Below are 18,411 nucleotides of genomic sequence, written 5' to 3'. Positions count from 1 at the left end.
GGAAATGACTCAGTGGAAAGCAGCCATTCAGCCTATGCTTGTGCTGCCAAGGAAGGGAGGAACACTCATAGCACTGGATAAAACAATGGAGCCAACACAATGTCATACTGAACACAGACATGGTGAGGACATGGAGTGCTGAACCACCCTCATGAGGAAGACGTGCAAGTCTGCATCTTCTGGATGAAGGTGCGATGTGGTGGGGCAGTGTTGGGCTCACCCAGGACAAGGCAGCATCCTGGCTTGTGGGTCCAGTTGCTGTGATGGGAAATACTGACTTTATGCTCGTTGCCATATGATGTGATGAGCCACTCTCATAACGGTGACCAGTTGTGGCTGCATCTTCAAGGTGAAGGCCAAACTGGTGGGAGCAGCAGCAGCTGCAGCAGGGGGAATGCAGTGACTGGGTGGCAAATGAGTCTTGGTCCTGTGTGAAGAAGGCTGGCCCAAGCTGCATCTTGTTGACAAAGGTGCATGAGTATGGATAGGGGCAGATGGGGGAGAGAGTGAGTGGTGTGCTGCGAGACTGGTGTTAAACCTGGAGTATGAGTGGAAGCATGAGCTGGTGTACTGCTGCAATATCAGTAAGCTACTGTTGCTGGTGCACATGCTGCTGAAGAGCAAGGCTGGTGCCCATTTTGGTACCCGCTAGAGATTGCCATGTCAGAAGGCATGTTATGGTTTGTGTGCATTAATGTTTCCATAATGCACAGTGTACGACTGATGCTAGATATTGTGAGTGAAGAGTGCCTGCAGCACTGGAGTAGACTATGTGCTGAGCCAGAAGCAGAAAAGGTCAGTGTGTCATCAGTTTATAGTAATATACTTTGTCAACTCTTTAGGTTAAATGAACTACCCTTAAAAATCATCTGAACTTTATCATTCATAAGTATCTGAGCTTAAAATCTACATTTAAATTGTAGTGCTATACATTACAAAACTGAAAATTGTTGCTGAATTATTTTCATTTTTAAACTATCTTATAATAAAATAAAATTTGGTAATCTCTTAATTGTTATTTTCCATTGAATGAAGATCTTTAACTGAAAACTTGAAACAAAATTATTTGGCAGGGCTGACAATCAGTGTGTGTGTGTGGGGGGTGGGGTGGGGGGGGGGGGGGGGAGCTTGGAGGGAGGGAGATGCCAGCATTATTTTCATGTGGGGTGTAATACAATATCCATTACGAATAATGCTGTCCATTTTTGCATTGAATGTCACTATCACTATATACCTTGGGAAAAAGAGGAGACAATGAACAAAGCTTGTACTAGAACTGATTTGGCAATAAAAAATGAAGGATTAACACAATTTCAAGCTGCAGTATGCAGTAGTAGGCAATGTCAAGATCAGACAGATCCAGAAACAAGATTACAGACAAACCTTCTGAATCAGTGAAAAGGTCCAGGAGGATCTGCAAGTGTGATAACTTCAGTCTGACTCCAACAGATTTCATACTTTGAAGACTACAGAGAGTGCAGACAGACAATCCAACAACCTCGGAAGCAGTCAGTCTGCGCATGGCATAAGGTGCAAATTATAGCTATAAAGGAAAGTGTTGGATAGTAGTTATGGGAGGAGAATGTCAGAAATGATACAAACCTCTATAGGAGAATATTTGCAGGTAACTAGTAATTTACACCCAAGAACAAGGCTCTCCTGTGTCACTTGTGAATTAAGCTGTTACGGACATATCTTGGAAAAGGTCACACTTTAATAGTAGGAGGGAAAGGCAACAATTAGAACTGCAACCACAATCAGGAACATTGACGAGAATGTTCATCGTCATAATGTAAATGTCACATCAGTCTTTGAGTGTTATGTTAACCCTTGATCAAGAGTTTTAGGGTACATGTTTATTCAGGACTTCAAAAATTGCTCTGGAGATATTCACATGTGAGTGCATCACATGACTTCAGACTGCTTCTGATAATAAGCTACTTGCATGGCTGATCACCAAAAGTATTGCAGTCTGACCAAAGCAGTATCCATCTTCTCCCAGTGATTTACTATGTGTTCCATAGGCCATTTTTAATATAAAATTGTGAGGAAGATAGAGGTGCAGAATAAGTATAGTTAAACAGCAACAGCTACTAGCAAAACAAAATGGTGCAGCTTGGACAGAGTCACGGGACATTAAAAAACACTAAAAACACTCCTTTAGTATCTTCACAATGTTATGAAAAGAATATTCGCTACTCATCATACAATGGAGATGCTGACTTGTGAGTCGCAGATAAGCACAACAAAAAGACTGTCAGAAGATGAAAATTGGAACACACACACATGACCATGTCTCTGGCTGCTGAGGCACATCAGCCAGAAGCTGCAGTTGTGTGTGTGAGTTGTGTTTGCGAGAGAGTGTGTGTGCATGTAGTTCTATCTCTGATGAAAGCATTATTGGCCGAAAACTCATTTTCTGAGAGTCTTTTTGTTGTGCATATTTGTGACTCAGCATCTCTACTATATGGTGAGTAGCAACTATCCTTTTCATAATATTGTTACATTCCATCCTGAATTTCCCACTGTAACATTTAGTATCTTCCATTGTAATATCAGCAGCCTCATTAATAAAAATTATGAACTTCTCATATCCATACAGGAAAATAAAAAGACAGATGTATATTTACTAGATGTGTTATGCTTATTGGAAGTCATTGGTATCCAGCTCTTACATTTTAATGGATATGAACTAGTATTGTTCTATTATAGAACAAGCATGAGGAAAGGAGAGTGGCTACATGTGCAAGATATGAATTATGTCCTAGGCTCTTTAGGTTAATTAATACTGTGTTTAACAGCTCTTTGAATCTTGGATCACAGTACTGGAACAGGAAACAAACATCCTATTGGTACTGACAGCTTACAGGTAACCGGCAGGAAATATCTTAAGTTTCATTATGGCTATACAGACTTAACTGGAGAACTATTGTTTTTGGGGACATACCATGCATTTTATGTCAGACAGTACTGATTGAAGGCTCATGGAAACATTGGTGTCCAGCTTTGAATTGTTTGCTACAGTAAAATTCCTTAAGAAGATTGAAGGGTTTAGAACAACAACCATTACTGATTTGTTTTTAGATCCGCCTGTTTTTTCTGATTTAGATGTAAAAGTGATAGTGGTTTGAGCTAACACAATAGCCAAATGTGAACAATAAAATGCACTGACTAGTTATGTTTTTATCGCAGTGAAAAGTTATTGTTTCACAGAATCATGAACAATCAAAGTGTTTGAGAAGAAATTGCATGAAGTGTACTAGGAAGTGATTTAAGAGGCAGAAAATGAAGGTGGATAATTGACTACTTTCTTAAACATATTCCTGTAGGACTTTGTCTTGTTTTCCCATAAAGCAAATGTGGGTAAAATATATCAGCAGTAAGGACAAGAAATAGATAACACCCAGAATTAAAGTATTTTGCATTTGAAAGAGAGAACTGTAGCTAATTCAGAAGACAAATTGTTGTCAATGGTTGAAACTCCATTACCATCAGTATTTTAAATCCCTTCAGTTTGTTATTATAGCAATAAAACAAGACCAGTATGCAAAAAATAAAAAAGTGCATGCTTCAATAATAATACAAGAAAAGTTTGGGAACATTATCTACATCTACATCTACATCCATACTCCGCAAGCCACCTGACGGTGTGTGGCGGAGGGTACCCTGAGTACCTCTATCGGTTCTCCCTTCTATTCCAGTCTCGTATTGTACGTGGAAAGAAGGATTGTCGGTATGCTTCTGTGTGGGCTCTAATCTCTCTGATTTTATCCTCATGGTCTCTTCGCGAGATATACGTAGGAGGGAGCAATATACTGCTTGACTCTTCGGTGAAGGTATGTTCTCGAAACTTCAACAAAAGCCCGTACCGAGCTACTGAGCGTCTCTCCTGCAGAGTCTTCCACTGGAGTTTATCTATCATCTCCGTAACGCTTTCGCAATTACTAAATGATCCTGTAACGAAGCGCGCTGCTCTCCGTTGGATCTTCTCTATCTCTTCTATCAACCCTACCTGGTGCGGATCCCACACTGCTGAGCAGTATTCAAGCATTGGGCGAACAAGCGTACTGTAACCTACTTCCTTTGTTGTCGGATTGCATTTCCTTAAGATTCTTCCAATGAATCTCAGTCTGGCATCTGCTTTACCGACGATCAACTTTATATGATCATTCCATTTTAAATCACTCCTAATGAGTACTCCCAGATAATTTATGGAATTAACTACTTCCAGTTGCTGACCTGCTATTTTGTAGCTAAATGATAAGGGACCTATCTTTCTATGTATTCGCATCACATTACACTTGTCTACATTGAGATTCAATTGCCATTCCGTGCACCATGCGTCAATTCGCTGCAGATCCTCCTGCATTTCAGTACAATTTTCCATTGTTGCAACCTCTCGATACACCACAGCATCATCTGCAAAAAGCCTCAGTGAACTTCCGATGTCATCCACCAGGTCATTTATGTATATTGTGAATAGCAACGGTCCTATGACACTCCCCTGCGGCACACCTGAAATCACTCTTACTTCGGAAGACTTCTCTCCATTGAGAATGACATGCTGCGTTCTGTTATCTAGGAACTCCTCAATCCAATCACACAATTGATCTGATAGTCCGTATGCTCTTACTTTGTTCATTAAACGACTGTGGGGAACTGTGTCAAACGCCTTGCGGAAGTCAAGAAACACGGCATCTACCTTATTATACAAGAAAGATATAGTAATAGTGATTCAAATAAAACTGAATTCCCAAAATATGGTTGTGGCAGAAATGATAATACACTGAAATCAACTGCCACTGAATTCAGTGATTACTGCTACTCCGTAGCAGCAAACATTGCTCTCACTAGTAAACATTAATAAAACACATGAACATTAGGTTTACTTTGGCAGACATGGTATATACAACTAACAGATATTAATTTCAAAAATACGAGGTTACAAAATTCATCAGGTCATTAAAAATCATTTCTGCTGACTAAGATGTTGTTTCTACTAGACCAGGGCTTTCCAACCTTTTCAGCTGGCGGCCCCTTTCTTCAGTTGAAAATCCGTGGCGGATCCCTAGTCAGTCAAGAGAACAGAAACTTTAAATTTCAGAGCGAAACTGAAAGCTTATTACTGCAAGTGCCATGTTCCCAATGACCCCCCCCCCCCCCCCTGAAGTATCAATAGTCTTTGGTTTAGAGATGAATGAAAACAACTTGAAATTAACGATTCAGTTTGAATTCCCACTGTATCTAGACACTTACTAGTGGATTTACTCCCTTTGTTCAACACACTATAGCCTGTTTAAATTACTTGGTAACTGACATTTCACACATTGGAGCTGCCTTCCTCCAAGAGCAGTCAACGTCATGTCCAAACTGTTCACTGTTGACAAGCTGCCGCTTGTGATCTGTTTACTTCCACTGTTTGACTACTGCTGTGTAAGGAGCTTGCATATTTCGTAACAGTTGTGTGTGAAATCCGAAGAAAAATGTTCAAATGTATGAATCTGTTGCGCTATGTGTGGGAATACATTTACCCAGTTTACATGCATTTCCAAACCCGGATTTTGTAAGCCGATGTCCCAATTCCGCTTTTGGTTGTTCAGGTAAACACTTCAAAATCGATTCTGGAAATCTACTTTTATAAACCTGTTTTCCAGTTCCACAATCAATTTTCGTGCCCATGTAAACAGCTCAGAAAGTCTAGTTATTTTTACTTCTTTTTGTATCTACTGGGCAGGTGTCAGTCCATAGCTGGCAGCTAGCAGGCGGTGTTGCAACAGTGTACTGTCGGTTGCTAGCTGGCAACTGGCAGAAGGCATGGCAACAGTTTAGCCGCAGCTGACAACTTCAGCTGCTACTTGGACACTATATTGTGGCAGTCAGCCTCGACTGTAAACAAATTAGGAAAACAAACAAACAGACACTTTTATTTCTATATAAGAAGACAAAGTATTTCACAGAGGTAACACTTTCTTTCTCAAAGGAAGCAGTTCTGGCAGAGGAGGTTTACATTTTACAAGGTGGCACGTGAAAAGTCCTCATTTTTTTATGCTCGCAGCCAGTTGCCACAATATAGTGTCAGAGTAATAGCAAGTAATTATAATTGAAGTATAGGCAGGCCATATTTTTAACAGAGAGGAAGGAATATATTACAAAGAAAAGAAATTAGCTTTAGAGATCATTTTAATTTTCATAACAAAAATATCAATGCCAACAGAATTCAATTAACAATTATTTTGTAAATGATAGAAGACAGAAACAAAATACCTACAGAGTTATAGTTCATGGCCGATCACTGAGCATCTATGAAGAAAAATGCTTTCTTCTTTATTATAGATGAGTCCGTAGGAATAATAATGGAATCCTAATGTGGTGGTTGAGGGTAAGCGTGCGTCTGGTGACACAATTTTGAAAAGTTGGGTTCAGTTCTTGACAACTGGAGACGGATGTCTGGTTCCGCATCTAGACAGCTTCAGTACTTAGTTTTGTGGACAGCATAGATCGAGAATCCAGATTCACACATGTATGTTGTGGCAAATGGAAGAAGTATATGTTTTGCCTTTTCAACAAGAGGGTAGTTTTTCTTGTTATCCAAATGGATCCAAAAGTGTGAGTAACCGTCAATGTCAAAACTTGATTTCAAGGTAGGGTCTGTGGCAGTTTCTATCAACAACTCATCTTCAATTGATGTTAGAATGCTTGGCTTTTTGGATACAGTAAATGGGTTAACCAGCCATTTATACTTCTGCAGCTTCTCATCTTCAGCTGTTGGGAAATAATGCTCCAACAATGACATCAAGCTTCGGAGATGTTCCAGGATTTGATGAAACAAATTCTTCCCAAGCGCCAATGTTTTGTTTCTCAAAAACTCCTTGAGAAGAGGAAAAAGGAAAACACTCGACCTCCCCCTCCTCGATACTCTCTGCCCAAAAATTGATTTTCCTCTTGAGTACTCGACCTTTGTCGATAGCAGTGACCTATGTTTCGCTTTGCCCTTTGAGTGAAATATTCATTTCGTTCGTTTTGGAGAAAACATGTGACAAATAGGCAAGTATACATGGCCAATTTTCGTCATTAATAAGGTCTGCTAATTTGGTGTTAGGCTCCAAAAGGAAAGCTAAGACTTCCAGTCTTAATTCATACAACCGAGAGAGTGCATTCCCAAGTGAGAGCCACCTGACTTCTGTGTAGAGAAGCAGGGAATGATGAAGGCTTCCCATATCTTCACACAGTATTGTGAAAAGTCTTGACTTCAACGGCCTAGATTTTATGTAGTTAATGATTTGAATGGATTCGTGTAAAACTTTCTTGAACGAAACAGGCATTTGTTTCATAACTAAAGCATATCTGTGGAGAGCACAGTGATTACTGCTGCAATTCTTGACGTTTTCTTTTATTTTCATTATTGCTCCGACTGTAGGACTCGTCATAGCTTTTGCACCATCTGTGCACACATCTACGCAATTAGATCATGAAACTTCATTAGTCCTTAAAAAAAATCATCCAATAGACGGAATATTTCTGCACCTGTTGTGTTGGCAGGCAGTGGTCTGCACAATAAGAGGTCCTCCTCAAATCATCCAGAATACTCATAACGGACAAAAGCTGATAAAATCGCTAATCCTGCAACATCAGTGGATTCATCTATCTGCAGAGAAACTGAATTGTGTTGGATACGAGAAACAAGAGTGTCTTTCACATCATTTGACATATCAACATTGCATGTCTTGACAGTATTGTTTGATAATGGCACTGAAGACACAAGCTTTACTTCCTTTTCGTCTCGCATGCAAGAAACAATATCATAAACACGTGGCTTTATGAGATTTTCTGCAATGATATGAGCTTTGCCTATTTTTGCCATTTGATAACTAACCAAGAAAGAAGCTTTTAATGAATTTTCATTAATTGTTTTTGCATGACTTTTCATGCAATGCTGAGAACTGGCTAGTTCAGCACTCTTCCTTTTGAAAAAATCCGGGTGAGTACCTTCAAAATGACGGCACAATTTAACTGGAACCATTGAACTGTTCGGAAGGACTCGCGCACAAATTACACACTGAGCTTCACCCTCCTTTGTCTCCATAAAGCCCATTCCTAAATAGCTTTTGTTGTACTTACGCTTCTTGGTTATTCCACTTCCACAGGATATTGCAACCAATGCAGTACTTGCAGCATTTTCACATAATAAATCCGGCTGTGGAACTTCTTGTGATTGTTCTTCCTTTGGTCTTCCTCCCTCCTCATTTACTGCAACTGGAAACTTCCCTTGTTGTGAAGGCAATGGAAAAACTGCACCCTTCTTCAATGATCCTGACTTCAGCCACTGATCCATGTTAGAAGTAATAAACTGGTCAAAAATCAACTTATGAAATAGGTAGTGCACTGACAAAGCAAGTTTAACATTTAATGATGATTGGGGCTGCATACGTGTCAGCAAGCGCTGTGATTAGTTGACAAAGCTCGCTCCGCACATGCGTAAAAGCTTTCAGTGCATCTAGCACCGTGAGCCGGTGCACAGACGACCCCCATATTGTTGCAAAACAGTCGATCAGAGAAGCCGAATTCTCCGGCACTAAACTGTGTACGCGTTCTCATTTAGGAAACACAAAGGCTGCTTGGGAATATGACCTGAAGTAAAAGTACACATGTTTTTCACATGAAAAAAAGTGATGAATTTTATTTTCAAATTTTTATTCAATAATTTTACAAGATTTGGTGAAAGGTGGCTGCGGACCCCCTAGAAAGAGCTGGTGGACCCCTAAGGGGTCCGCAGATCATATGTTGGGAAGCCCTGTACTAGACCATCATAATCATGTCCTGACTTGACAGCACTACTCTTAAGCTATCTTTCCAATTAATTAATCAGTGATGATTCAGGGCATATTTCCTTACAGGCAAATATGCTTAGTAATACCCATATATAAGCCTAAAGATCAGCAAACCACTTCCAATAATGGAGTGATGACTCACTTTTCTGAGCATAATTTATTAACTACTCATTTTAGTTTGTATAAGGCAAATAATACACAATACTAGGGAAAAAACATTGGGCATGTCATGTGTTTCATTGAAAACTAGTTATCACCTATCCTCTGATATTTAAACAGCTGTCCTTGTTTGGATGCTGATGTTTTCGTAAAGGCTGGTCCATTCCATAGGCATCTGACAGAAAGAAGGAATGAAAGATTTCTTTGGCATTGTTGCTTGAGAGACTCCGAGATAGGTTCAGCTGTCAAACTGAAAAGGGTTTGCTTCCCCCACATGCATTGGTCCTGTTACTGGTGATGTATGAGTGTTGTGTCTTAAGTGTATCTGTTGAGTATGGGAGAGTGTAATGGATGTGTGAACAGCGTAGTGTCATGTTTGTGTTACACAATGATGAGAGAATGAAGACAGTGAAACTAGGTACTGACAGATGGCCTACTTCTCTCAAATACCACCAAGGTTAATGTCCACAGCCATCAGGCTGATCAACATCAATAGTGTCACATAACCTCACCCCATGAATCATGGAAGATAAGTCTGAAATTTCATCTAGCACATTAATAGGAAGTCTAGTGGTTAGGAACTTGCTTGCTTAACCAAGAACTTTATGCTACCACATCTCCTTCCCTTGCCAGCCAAATACTAGCGGTGAATATGTTGTCCATCTCCAGGACTGGAACCAAGTACGTCTGTATCAAGTGCTATAACACAGGCATGCCTTATCAATGTCTGCTATGGTGGTGAGTAGTCATTTCACATATTTCAAATTACCAAATGATCATGTCAAAGGCATGCTGATTGTAGAAAGCACATGTCTTTCCAAAGGTCCTCTCTTCTCTTTTGAATACAGTGAATACATTTTAATAGAGAAGTTTTATTTGCTTTATTTAACAACACAGTACATAAACTTCACATCAAATATATTTTTCTTTATAACATCACAGTAAAAAATTGCTTTAATTATGTAATTCATAAACACAGACTGCTTAATTAATTATAGTCTGGAGCATGGAATTAACAGTCAATATTAACATGTTCATTATTATTGTAACGATAATGAAGTAAGGCACTTTGTCAACAGTTTTACACTGAGATGCACCATTAAATGTTGTATGGATTTGTACACAGTATTAGTAGATGGCACAAAAGTCAGTACCTGTGAGCTTGGTACAGGCTATGTAGTGGTATCCAATCAACTCCTTCATTTTCAGAATCAGGATTTTTGTTTACCTTCCAGTATTCACTACAGCTTTCATACTGAAAAATAAAAATATTATTTTCTTTAGGCTGCATAATATAGAAGAGGAACTATTAAATCACAGATATGATTGAAATGCAAAATCATTAGAGGAAGACTGGTGAAAAAAACCTGCAATTTGTTGATTAGAACTTGACTATAGGGCAGGCGACCTCTCTAATAGTCTACTGAATGTAATTGAATGAGTGCATAGAACCATGAAATGGCACAGAAAATTAATTTTTCACTTCCTGAACTTGTGAAATGGTACAGAAAGCTCATATCCACTTTCTTTACCTGTGCACATTAATATCACATACTGGGAAAACCGTAAGGGCTTGATTTGTCTTCGGAAAAAGAAATTGTTGAAAGTGATGCAACAAAACAGAGAAAAGGTGATGGTGGAAGACTCTCTAATAATAAGGATCTTCTATTTAATGAGAGGCATTTTCCAAATGTTTTTATGAGGAAAGACTAATAGAAGTGTACTATTTCAAAGGCAGTGAGAGAAAAATTTTGCTTAAACAATAATGTACAATTTCAGCTGACAAAACAAAATTCATGACAAATATAAAAAAATGCGCCAAAATTAATAGAAACACAAATAGTTGAAATAGAGTGAGTAAATAATTGAAATGTCTTGGAGAAACTATACAACAGAATGGACTAGAAAAATATGCTATAGGTGTAAGAATTAACAAAATTGAAAGAGCGGAAATATTTACAAGAAATGTATATTTAGAAAAATAAAACTAAAACACTACACCTCAGTGGTACAACCAGAATGTTTATATGGATGTGAATGTCTAACAATGATCTATAAGATGGAATAGTAGAGGTAATGAAAAGAAGGATTATTAGAAAAAATAATGAGTGCAATAAAAACTGCAGATGGTTGGAAAATAAGAATTATTGAGTAGATCTACAAAAATAAGAGAAAATATATGAAGTAATGGCCAAACAAAATTAATCTTTTTTTGGGCACCTCTACCGAATGGATCGAAATAGACTAACAAAACAAATACTCCTATATTTCTGGAAGAAGAAATTGACAATAGCATGGATTACAGAAGTAAGGAAAGATTTTGAAAGAAACAACATCAAAGAAACAGAAATAGCAGAAAGAAACCGTTTTAAAAATATAATACAGGGTGTTTATAAATGAATACTGGGGTTTTAACACTTTATAATATTTATTATATTAAACTTACAGTTATAAATGATGTGTCAAATGAAAGAGCAACTCAGAAAGTTTTACCAAGAACCTTATAAATGTTCAGTGTGAGCACCATTTGTCACACGGCACACATCAAGTCTATAGCTGAGTTCTTCCCTAACATTGATGAGTGTGTCTTCAGTGATTGTAGCAACAGTTGCTTCAATCCAGTTTCTTAATACAGGGAGGTCTGCTGGTAGTGGAGGCACGTACACTTGATCCTTTATGAAGCTCCAAAGGAAAAAATTGCATGGTGTTAGGTCGGGTGAACATGGAGGCCATGCAAAGCAAGCCCTGTCATTGGGCGCTTTGCGGCCTATCCAGTGCTTGGATACAGTGAAGCTCAATCTGTCTCATGGATTGCAGTGGAAACATTGCACGCTGTGCATGCGCACTGGTGCCAAACACAACTGTTTGGGTTGCTCTTTCATTTGACATAACATTTATAACTGTAAGTTGAATGTCATAAATATTATAAAGCATTAAAACCTTGATATTCATTTATAAACACCCTGTACTAAATTTGGAAGGCTTTCAAAGCAGAAGAAATAAAAAATCAGGAACAACATGGACAGAAGAAAGGAAGAGACTTCATGGGGAGAAAATGAGAGAATACTGGAAAAATAGGAAACAACAACAAAGGAAGAAGAGGAAGTGAAGTTGTTAATATAATCATACTTGGTCAGTACAATTGTAAAAAGAAAAAAGTACAGTTATATTAAAAACAAAGATTCCAAGACTTACCAAGCGGGAAAGCGCCGGCAGACAGGCACAATGAACAAAACACACAAACACACACACAGAAAGGAGAGGGAAAGACGAAAGGATGTGGGTTTTAAGGGAGAGGGTAAGGAGTCATTCCAATCCCGGGAGCGGAAAGACTTCCCTTAGGGGAAAAAAAGGACAGGTGTACACTCGCACACACACACACACACACACACACACATATCCATCCGCACATACACAGACACCTTCATAATTTAATGGAAACACAACTTTCCATGGAAGCAAGAAATGTTGGCATTATCAAAAGTTTAGTGTTGGTGCTGAAGGCACTTTGTCTTCTGGGTTCAGATAGAGACTCCAGGTGGCTGTTTCCACACTACATGGAAGTGTTGCCAGATTATCATGGAGGAGAACTTCATAATTATGCTTTCTTTTGGAAAACGTTCACATGTATGGTTGCAGAACTACTTTTTCTTTAAATGATTGGATTTAAAAGGTTTAATGTAAATGTTCCTCTTTTTCAGTAATGTAATGAAATGAGGCAGTAAAAATAAAGTTATTTGATAGCTATATTTTCGTTTTCAATAGAAGAAAAAAGGTCAATAACATACAATACTTCAAAAAATCCATCAGAAATTAATACCAAAATTGAAAAATATAACATAAATAATGACAGAAAAAGCTATTAGAAAATAATACTAAAATTAGCAGAAAACATACCACCAAAAGATGGCCAAGAAAACTGTTTACAAAACATGGAACACACGATAATGTGTTGTATCCTGCTTCAAGATATACCACACAAATTACTAATTACTAATCACCATCAGCTGCCCAGAAAAAACATAATTGGTACTTCTCAGAACCTCATTAAAAAAGAAAGACTATATATGAAATAAAAGCTAAATGCAAATACACTACTGAGTTCAGAAATACCTGTCAAAATGTGCAAGCAAAAATAATATATACTGAAGAAGAAATGTTATGATAAGTAGCTAGAAAGGAACAGTGAACAATTGAAATGAATAGTTACTGACATGTTTCTTTTGTTTATAATAAACTGGTAACAGATTTTTAATTCTTAGCGAGAAAAGCAATTTTAGCATCTCTTGAATTTTACTATTACAGTATCCAACTTATGAGAAGCTTGAGTCAAACAATTACTGATACTTATAATTTTCACAGCTCTGTACTTTGATATTGGCAATTACATATTGATAACAGTCATCATTACAAGTGAAGTGCTTCAAAAAGATTAAGTTCAAGACAAAGAAGACTATGTGGGTAACTCAGCACCTGGTAATATTCTGAATGCAAGTCATTCATAGCACGCTGATGGATAAGAAAATAACAATTTAACAATGAAGATAGCATGTAGCAATGTTATCTGCAGCACTCAAGAGTTAGTTAAGCTAGTTAAGGGGTCATCTGTTTTCAGCATCATTTCTGGACCAAGTTGTGATGGTAGCTCATTCAGGAGTTAATGGACACCAGTGTTGTTCAGTTGATTACAAATAAGCTTTGACAACTACCAAATTCATTAATCCCACAATATAAATCATGATACATGAATTAAAACATCTGGCTGGCTTGTTCCTGCATAACAAACAGAAAAATCACGTCTGTAGAATACCACAGATAAAGAATTGTATCAGTACCACTTGGAAGGTCATATAACAGGCTTATATGAGGGGGGATGCAAAAGTAACCAGAATCATAATGCTGCACATCGCGTACTTGAGTAGGAGGTTGCGCCGCCAGAGGGTTGTAGTAGGAGCTCTGCTGACTCATTCTGCCATGCGGCATCACCCAACAGTGAGAAGTATGGTTTCTTTGGCAGTTCTTTGAGTGTGCGTACAGTGCAGACGTGACAGGAGGAAATGGCTAGTTCCTACGAACAATGTGCGGCAGTGAAGTTTTGTTTCTTGCTCGGCAAGAACGCAGCAGAAACTGTTGTGAGGATTCAGACAGACTACAAAGACCATGCTCTTAATAAAACACAAGTGTACGAATGGTTTACTCAGTTTAAAAAGGAAGAAATGGTGGTTGAAGATCAGCCCTGTTCTGGTTTACCTTCAACTGCTCAAAGCGAAGACAACATTGACAAAATCCGAGATCTCATCAGTGTAGGTCGACACAGGACAATCGACCAACTCAAAAACTTGTCCGGGTTGTCCTGGAGCTCAATTCAGCACATCTTGACCATTGACTTGGGGATGCGAAGAGTGGCAGCAAAATTCGTGCCAAAGCTTCTCACCGGAGATCAAAGGGATCGTCATGTTTAATCCTGTCTCAAAATGAAGGACACGTTCAAAGATGATCCACATTTTTTCAACAATATGATTACAGGTGATGAGTCATGGTGCTATGGGTATGATCCAGAAAGTAAACAACAGTCATCACAATGGAAGTCGCATGGCTCACCTCAACCAAAAAAAGGTCAACAAGTGAAATCGAATGTGAAAACGATGTTGATCTGTTTTTTGGACATCAAAGGGACTGCACACTCTGAATTTGTCCCTGAAAACCAGACAGTAAACCAACAATTCTATTTGGAGGTTATGAAATGGCTTCGCAAAAGTTTGTCGCGAAAATGTCCAGCTTAGTGGGATTTTGGCATGTGTTTTCTGCATCATGACAATGCTCCCCTGCACACAGCTCTCAGAATTCACCAGTTTTTGGCCTCAACAAAGACGACTACCTTGACCCACGCGCCATATTCGCCGGATTTAGCACCCTCAGACTTCTTCTTATTCCCGAGGATGAAAAGATACTTGAGAGGGAAGCGTTTTGCGGATGTGGAAGACATAAAACGCAATGTCATGAAAGTGCTAGCAGGTATCAAAGAGGAAGAATTTAAAAGGTGCTTCGAACACTGGAATGAACGTTTTGATAAGTGTATTAATGCTAATGGAGAATACTTTGAAGGAGATGAAGGTTGTATTTGAAAACAATAAAGTATATGCTTTCTAGAAAGAAATTTCGGTTAGTTTTCGGTCCCCCCTCGTACATTGAGGTGACAAAAGTCATAGGATAGTGATTTGCATATATACAGATGGTGACAATACCATGTATACAAGGTATAGAAGAGCAGTGCACTGCTGGAGCTCTCATTTGTACTCAGGTGATACATGTGAAAAGATTTCCGGTATGATTATGTGTGCACGACAGGAATTAATAGACTTTGAACACAGAATGTTAGCGAGAGCTTGATGCATGTGATACGACATTTTGGAAGTCATCAGGAAATTTAATATTTAGCAATCCATAGTGTCAAAAGCAAGTCAAAAATACCATGTTTAATGTGTTACCTCTCACCACAGGCAACACAGTAGCCGACGGTCTTCACTTAATGACCAAGAGCAGCTGGCATTTGTATGCAGTTGTCACTGCTAGAAGCCAAACGCTGCATGAAACAGTCACAGAAATCAATTTGGGGATTATGATGAATGTATCCATATGAGAGACATGTACAAGAAGAATTTAACATGAGTGATGCATTCTAAATCCATGCTAATATTCATACAGAAGTGTTTGTGTCTCAATTAAATTTGCTCTATTCAAACACTTAATACACCCAAAAATTCTGCAGCAAACCAATGTTAATGATATTGGTCTGTAATTTTGCGTGTCTGTTCTTTTACCCTTCTTGTATACAGAAGTCACCTGTGCTTTTTACCAGTCACTTAACACTTTGTGCTGGCGAGAGACTTGTGATAAATCCAAGCAAAGTAAGGGGAGGTGTTGAAGAATGTGACTGTAAAACTGAATTGGGATTCTGTGCAGACCTGCCAACTTATTTGTTTTCAGCTCATTCAGTTGCTTCTTCATTCAGTTGCTTCTTCATTCAGTTGCTTTTCAGTGCCAGGGATGTCTATTTTTATGCCCTCCATATGGGAAGCTTTGCAGTGGTCAAAGAATGGCATCTCCGTATGATCCTCTCATATAAAAGACTTTTTAAACACAAAATTTAAGACTTCAGGTTTCCTTTTGTTGTCTTTTATTACCACATTAGACTGGTTGATGAGTGACGGGATAGAAGCCTTTGACACATTTACTCAGTTAACCTAGGACCAGAATTTTCTACTGTTCTTAGAAAGATCTTTCATTAAGGTATGATGAAGGAAGTTTTTTATTTTTTGTGTGTTAATCTTTTTACAAACTGATGAATTTCTACTAATTTTTGCTTCTTGACATTTCCACATTATTTAAAGAAATGAGAGTCCAACAATCTATGCTCTCCCAGCATTTTCCTGTATGAAAAATTCATATCATGTGGGGACATCACTACAAATTCTTTCTTCTTCCTGTAATTGTTTCTTAATCATTTACTTCCTTTCAGTTCCCTTTGTTAATGCCAGTCTATGCTTCATCTGTAGTTATAATTTCATCTCTCCTTGCTGTTTGCTTGCGCACTCTTGTCCTACCATTTCTAGTCTGTTCAGTTTTCAAATCTTCTGTGTTACCAACATATCATTCCTATAGTGTCACACACACCATCCAAATGCTGTTAGCCTAAGATTCTGGGGAATGTTAGTATTTTGCTTGAATTCCCATACTCAACAGTCAGAACCCTCTTATGTTGGACTGTGGACAATCTGATTCCAAAAGTTGACTTTTTTTTTAATCATTTCTTGCTCATGTCTGTATATGCTTTCTTTTGTAGATTCATTGATGAGAGTTTTAAAAATAGACATTACTTGTATAAAAAGGCTAGTTTTGGTTTTATTCATTGTACTGAAACTTAGATTATATGTATGACATATTTTATGAATATCAAAGTGTACTTATTTAACTCTTTCATAAATGGTGCTAAGGAACTTTTTTTTTTTTAAGGGATGAATAACTATATAAACACGGGATAAGTGACTATGGGTGTGATGACCAGATTTCTTTCACTTAAAGCACCCCAAGCTAAAAATCATCAAACATAACTTATAAATCATTGCAAAATATTCATTATAGCAGTAATTTATAAACCTTCACATTGCGCACTGATGTAACAAAACCTATATACCAAACTTTAATCATAGTTTGAGGGGGAAAGACAGCCAGCTGTTGAAAGCCTACAGTGAATTACATAATTCTGATGGTGATACTAGAGGAAGATCAGTATCATAAAAAGTGGTACTGAATATTTTAGTCATAGAAGCCATAGCCATTAAACTGTTTCCTCCATTCAAAGACAAAACAAACGCATTTCAGAAATATCTGATTTTGACACAATTTTCTACTCCTGATTATGGTAAAGAACAGAAATCTGTAACTATGCTCTTCCAGTAGTTGCTGTGGAAAATATAATGTTGTTGTTGTTGTCTTCAGTCCTGAGACTGGTTTGATGCAGCTCTCCATGCTACTCTATCCTGTGCAAGCTGCTTCATCTCCCAGTACCTACTGCAACCTACATCCTTCTGAATCTGCTTAGTGTACTCATCTCTCGGTCTCCCTCTACGATTTTTACCCTCCACACTGCCCTCCAATGCTAAATTTGTGATCCCTTGATGCCTCAAAACATGTCCTACCAACCGATCCCTTCTTCTAGTCAAGTTGTGCCACAAACTTCTCTTCTCCCCAATCCTATTCAATACCTCCTCATTAGTTACGTGATCTATCCACCTTATCTTCAGTATTCTTCTGTAGCACCACATTTTGAAAGCTGAAAATATAATACAGTTTTTATAACACTAAATAATCATGTAATGATTTTATAGAACCAGTTTCAGACTTTGCATTAGGCCCTTATCAAGTGAATGTGAAACTGCCACTTATTAGTACATAATTTGAAGTGTATATCGATTTTTTTAAATAGGAGATGAGAGACAGTGGTTATATATGTACAGTAGAAGAGCACAAATAATATACAACTCAAAACCAACATCAAATGATAAAAACAACAGAATTCAAATGGATTTAAGAGAGTTTCAAGCCCAATGTCGTAATTATAAGAACAGTACAATCTAGTACTTGAAACATGTCTGATAACTCTTTTTTAAGCTAAACCATATAACAGTTTTAAAGGATCAGATTATGCAGTTTTTGTAATTACAACAAACCCATTTTTCTCATGACAACATTGGGTGCAAAACTTTTTAAAATCGACTTAACTTCTACTCCTTTTATAATTTGATATTGGTTCTCTACTGCATAAAGTAATTTATATATTACTTTACATATAGTGGAGATGCTGAGCAGCGATAGGCACAATAAAAAGATTCACACAATCATAGCTTTTGGCCATTAAGGCCTT

General features: G+C 37.9%; 1 protein-coding gene across 1 annotated transcript in view; it reads right to left on the bottom strand.

Moving 5' to 3' along the window:
* Positions 1 to 9,869: 9,869 nt before the first annotated feature.
* LOC126335707 (Down syndrome cell adhesion molecule-like protein 1 homolog) overlaps positions 9,870 to 18,411 on the bottom strand; it is a 371,152-nt gene continuing 362,610 nt past the window's right edge. Inside the window, exon 24 of the mRNA XM_049999164.1 lies at positions 9,870 to 10,242. Within this exon, the coding sequence (XP_049855121.1) occupies positions 10,135 to 10,242 (108 nt within the window). The 3' untranslated portion in view covers positions 9,870 to 10,134. The remainder of the gene's footprint in view (positions 10,243 to 18,411) is intronic.

This window comes from Schistocerca gregaria, chromosome 2, assembly GCF_023897955.1.
Source record: "Schistocerca gregaria isolate iqSchGreg1 chromosome 2, iqSchGreg1.2, whole genome shotgun sequence".
Lineage (NCBI taxonomy): Eukaryota > Metazoa > Arthropoda > Insecta > Orthoptera > Acrididae > Schistocerca > Schistocerca gregaria.
Note: the sequence above shows the minus strand (reverse complement) of the source record. Positions and strands in the feature narration are given on the sequence as shown.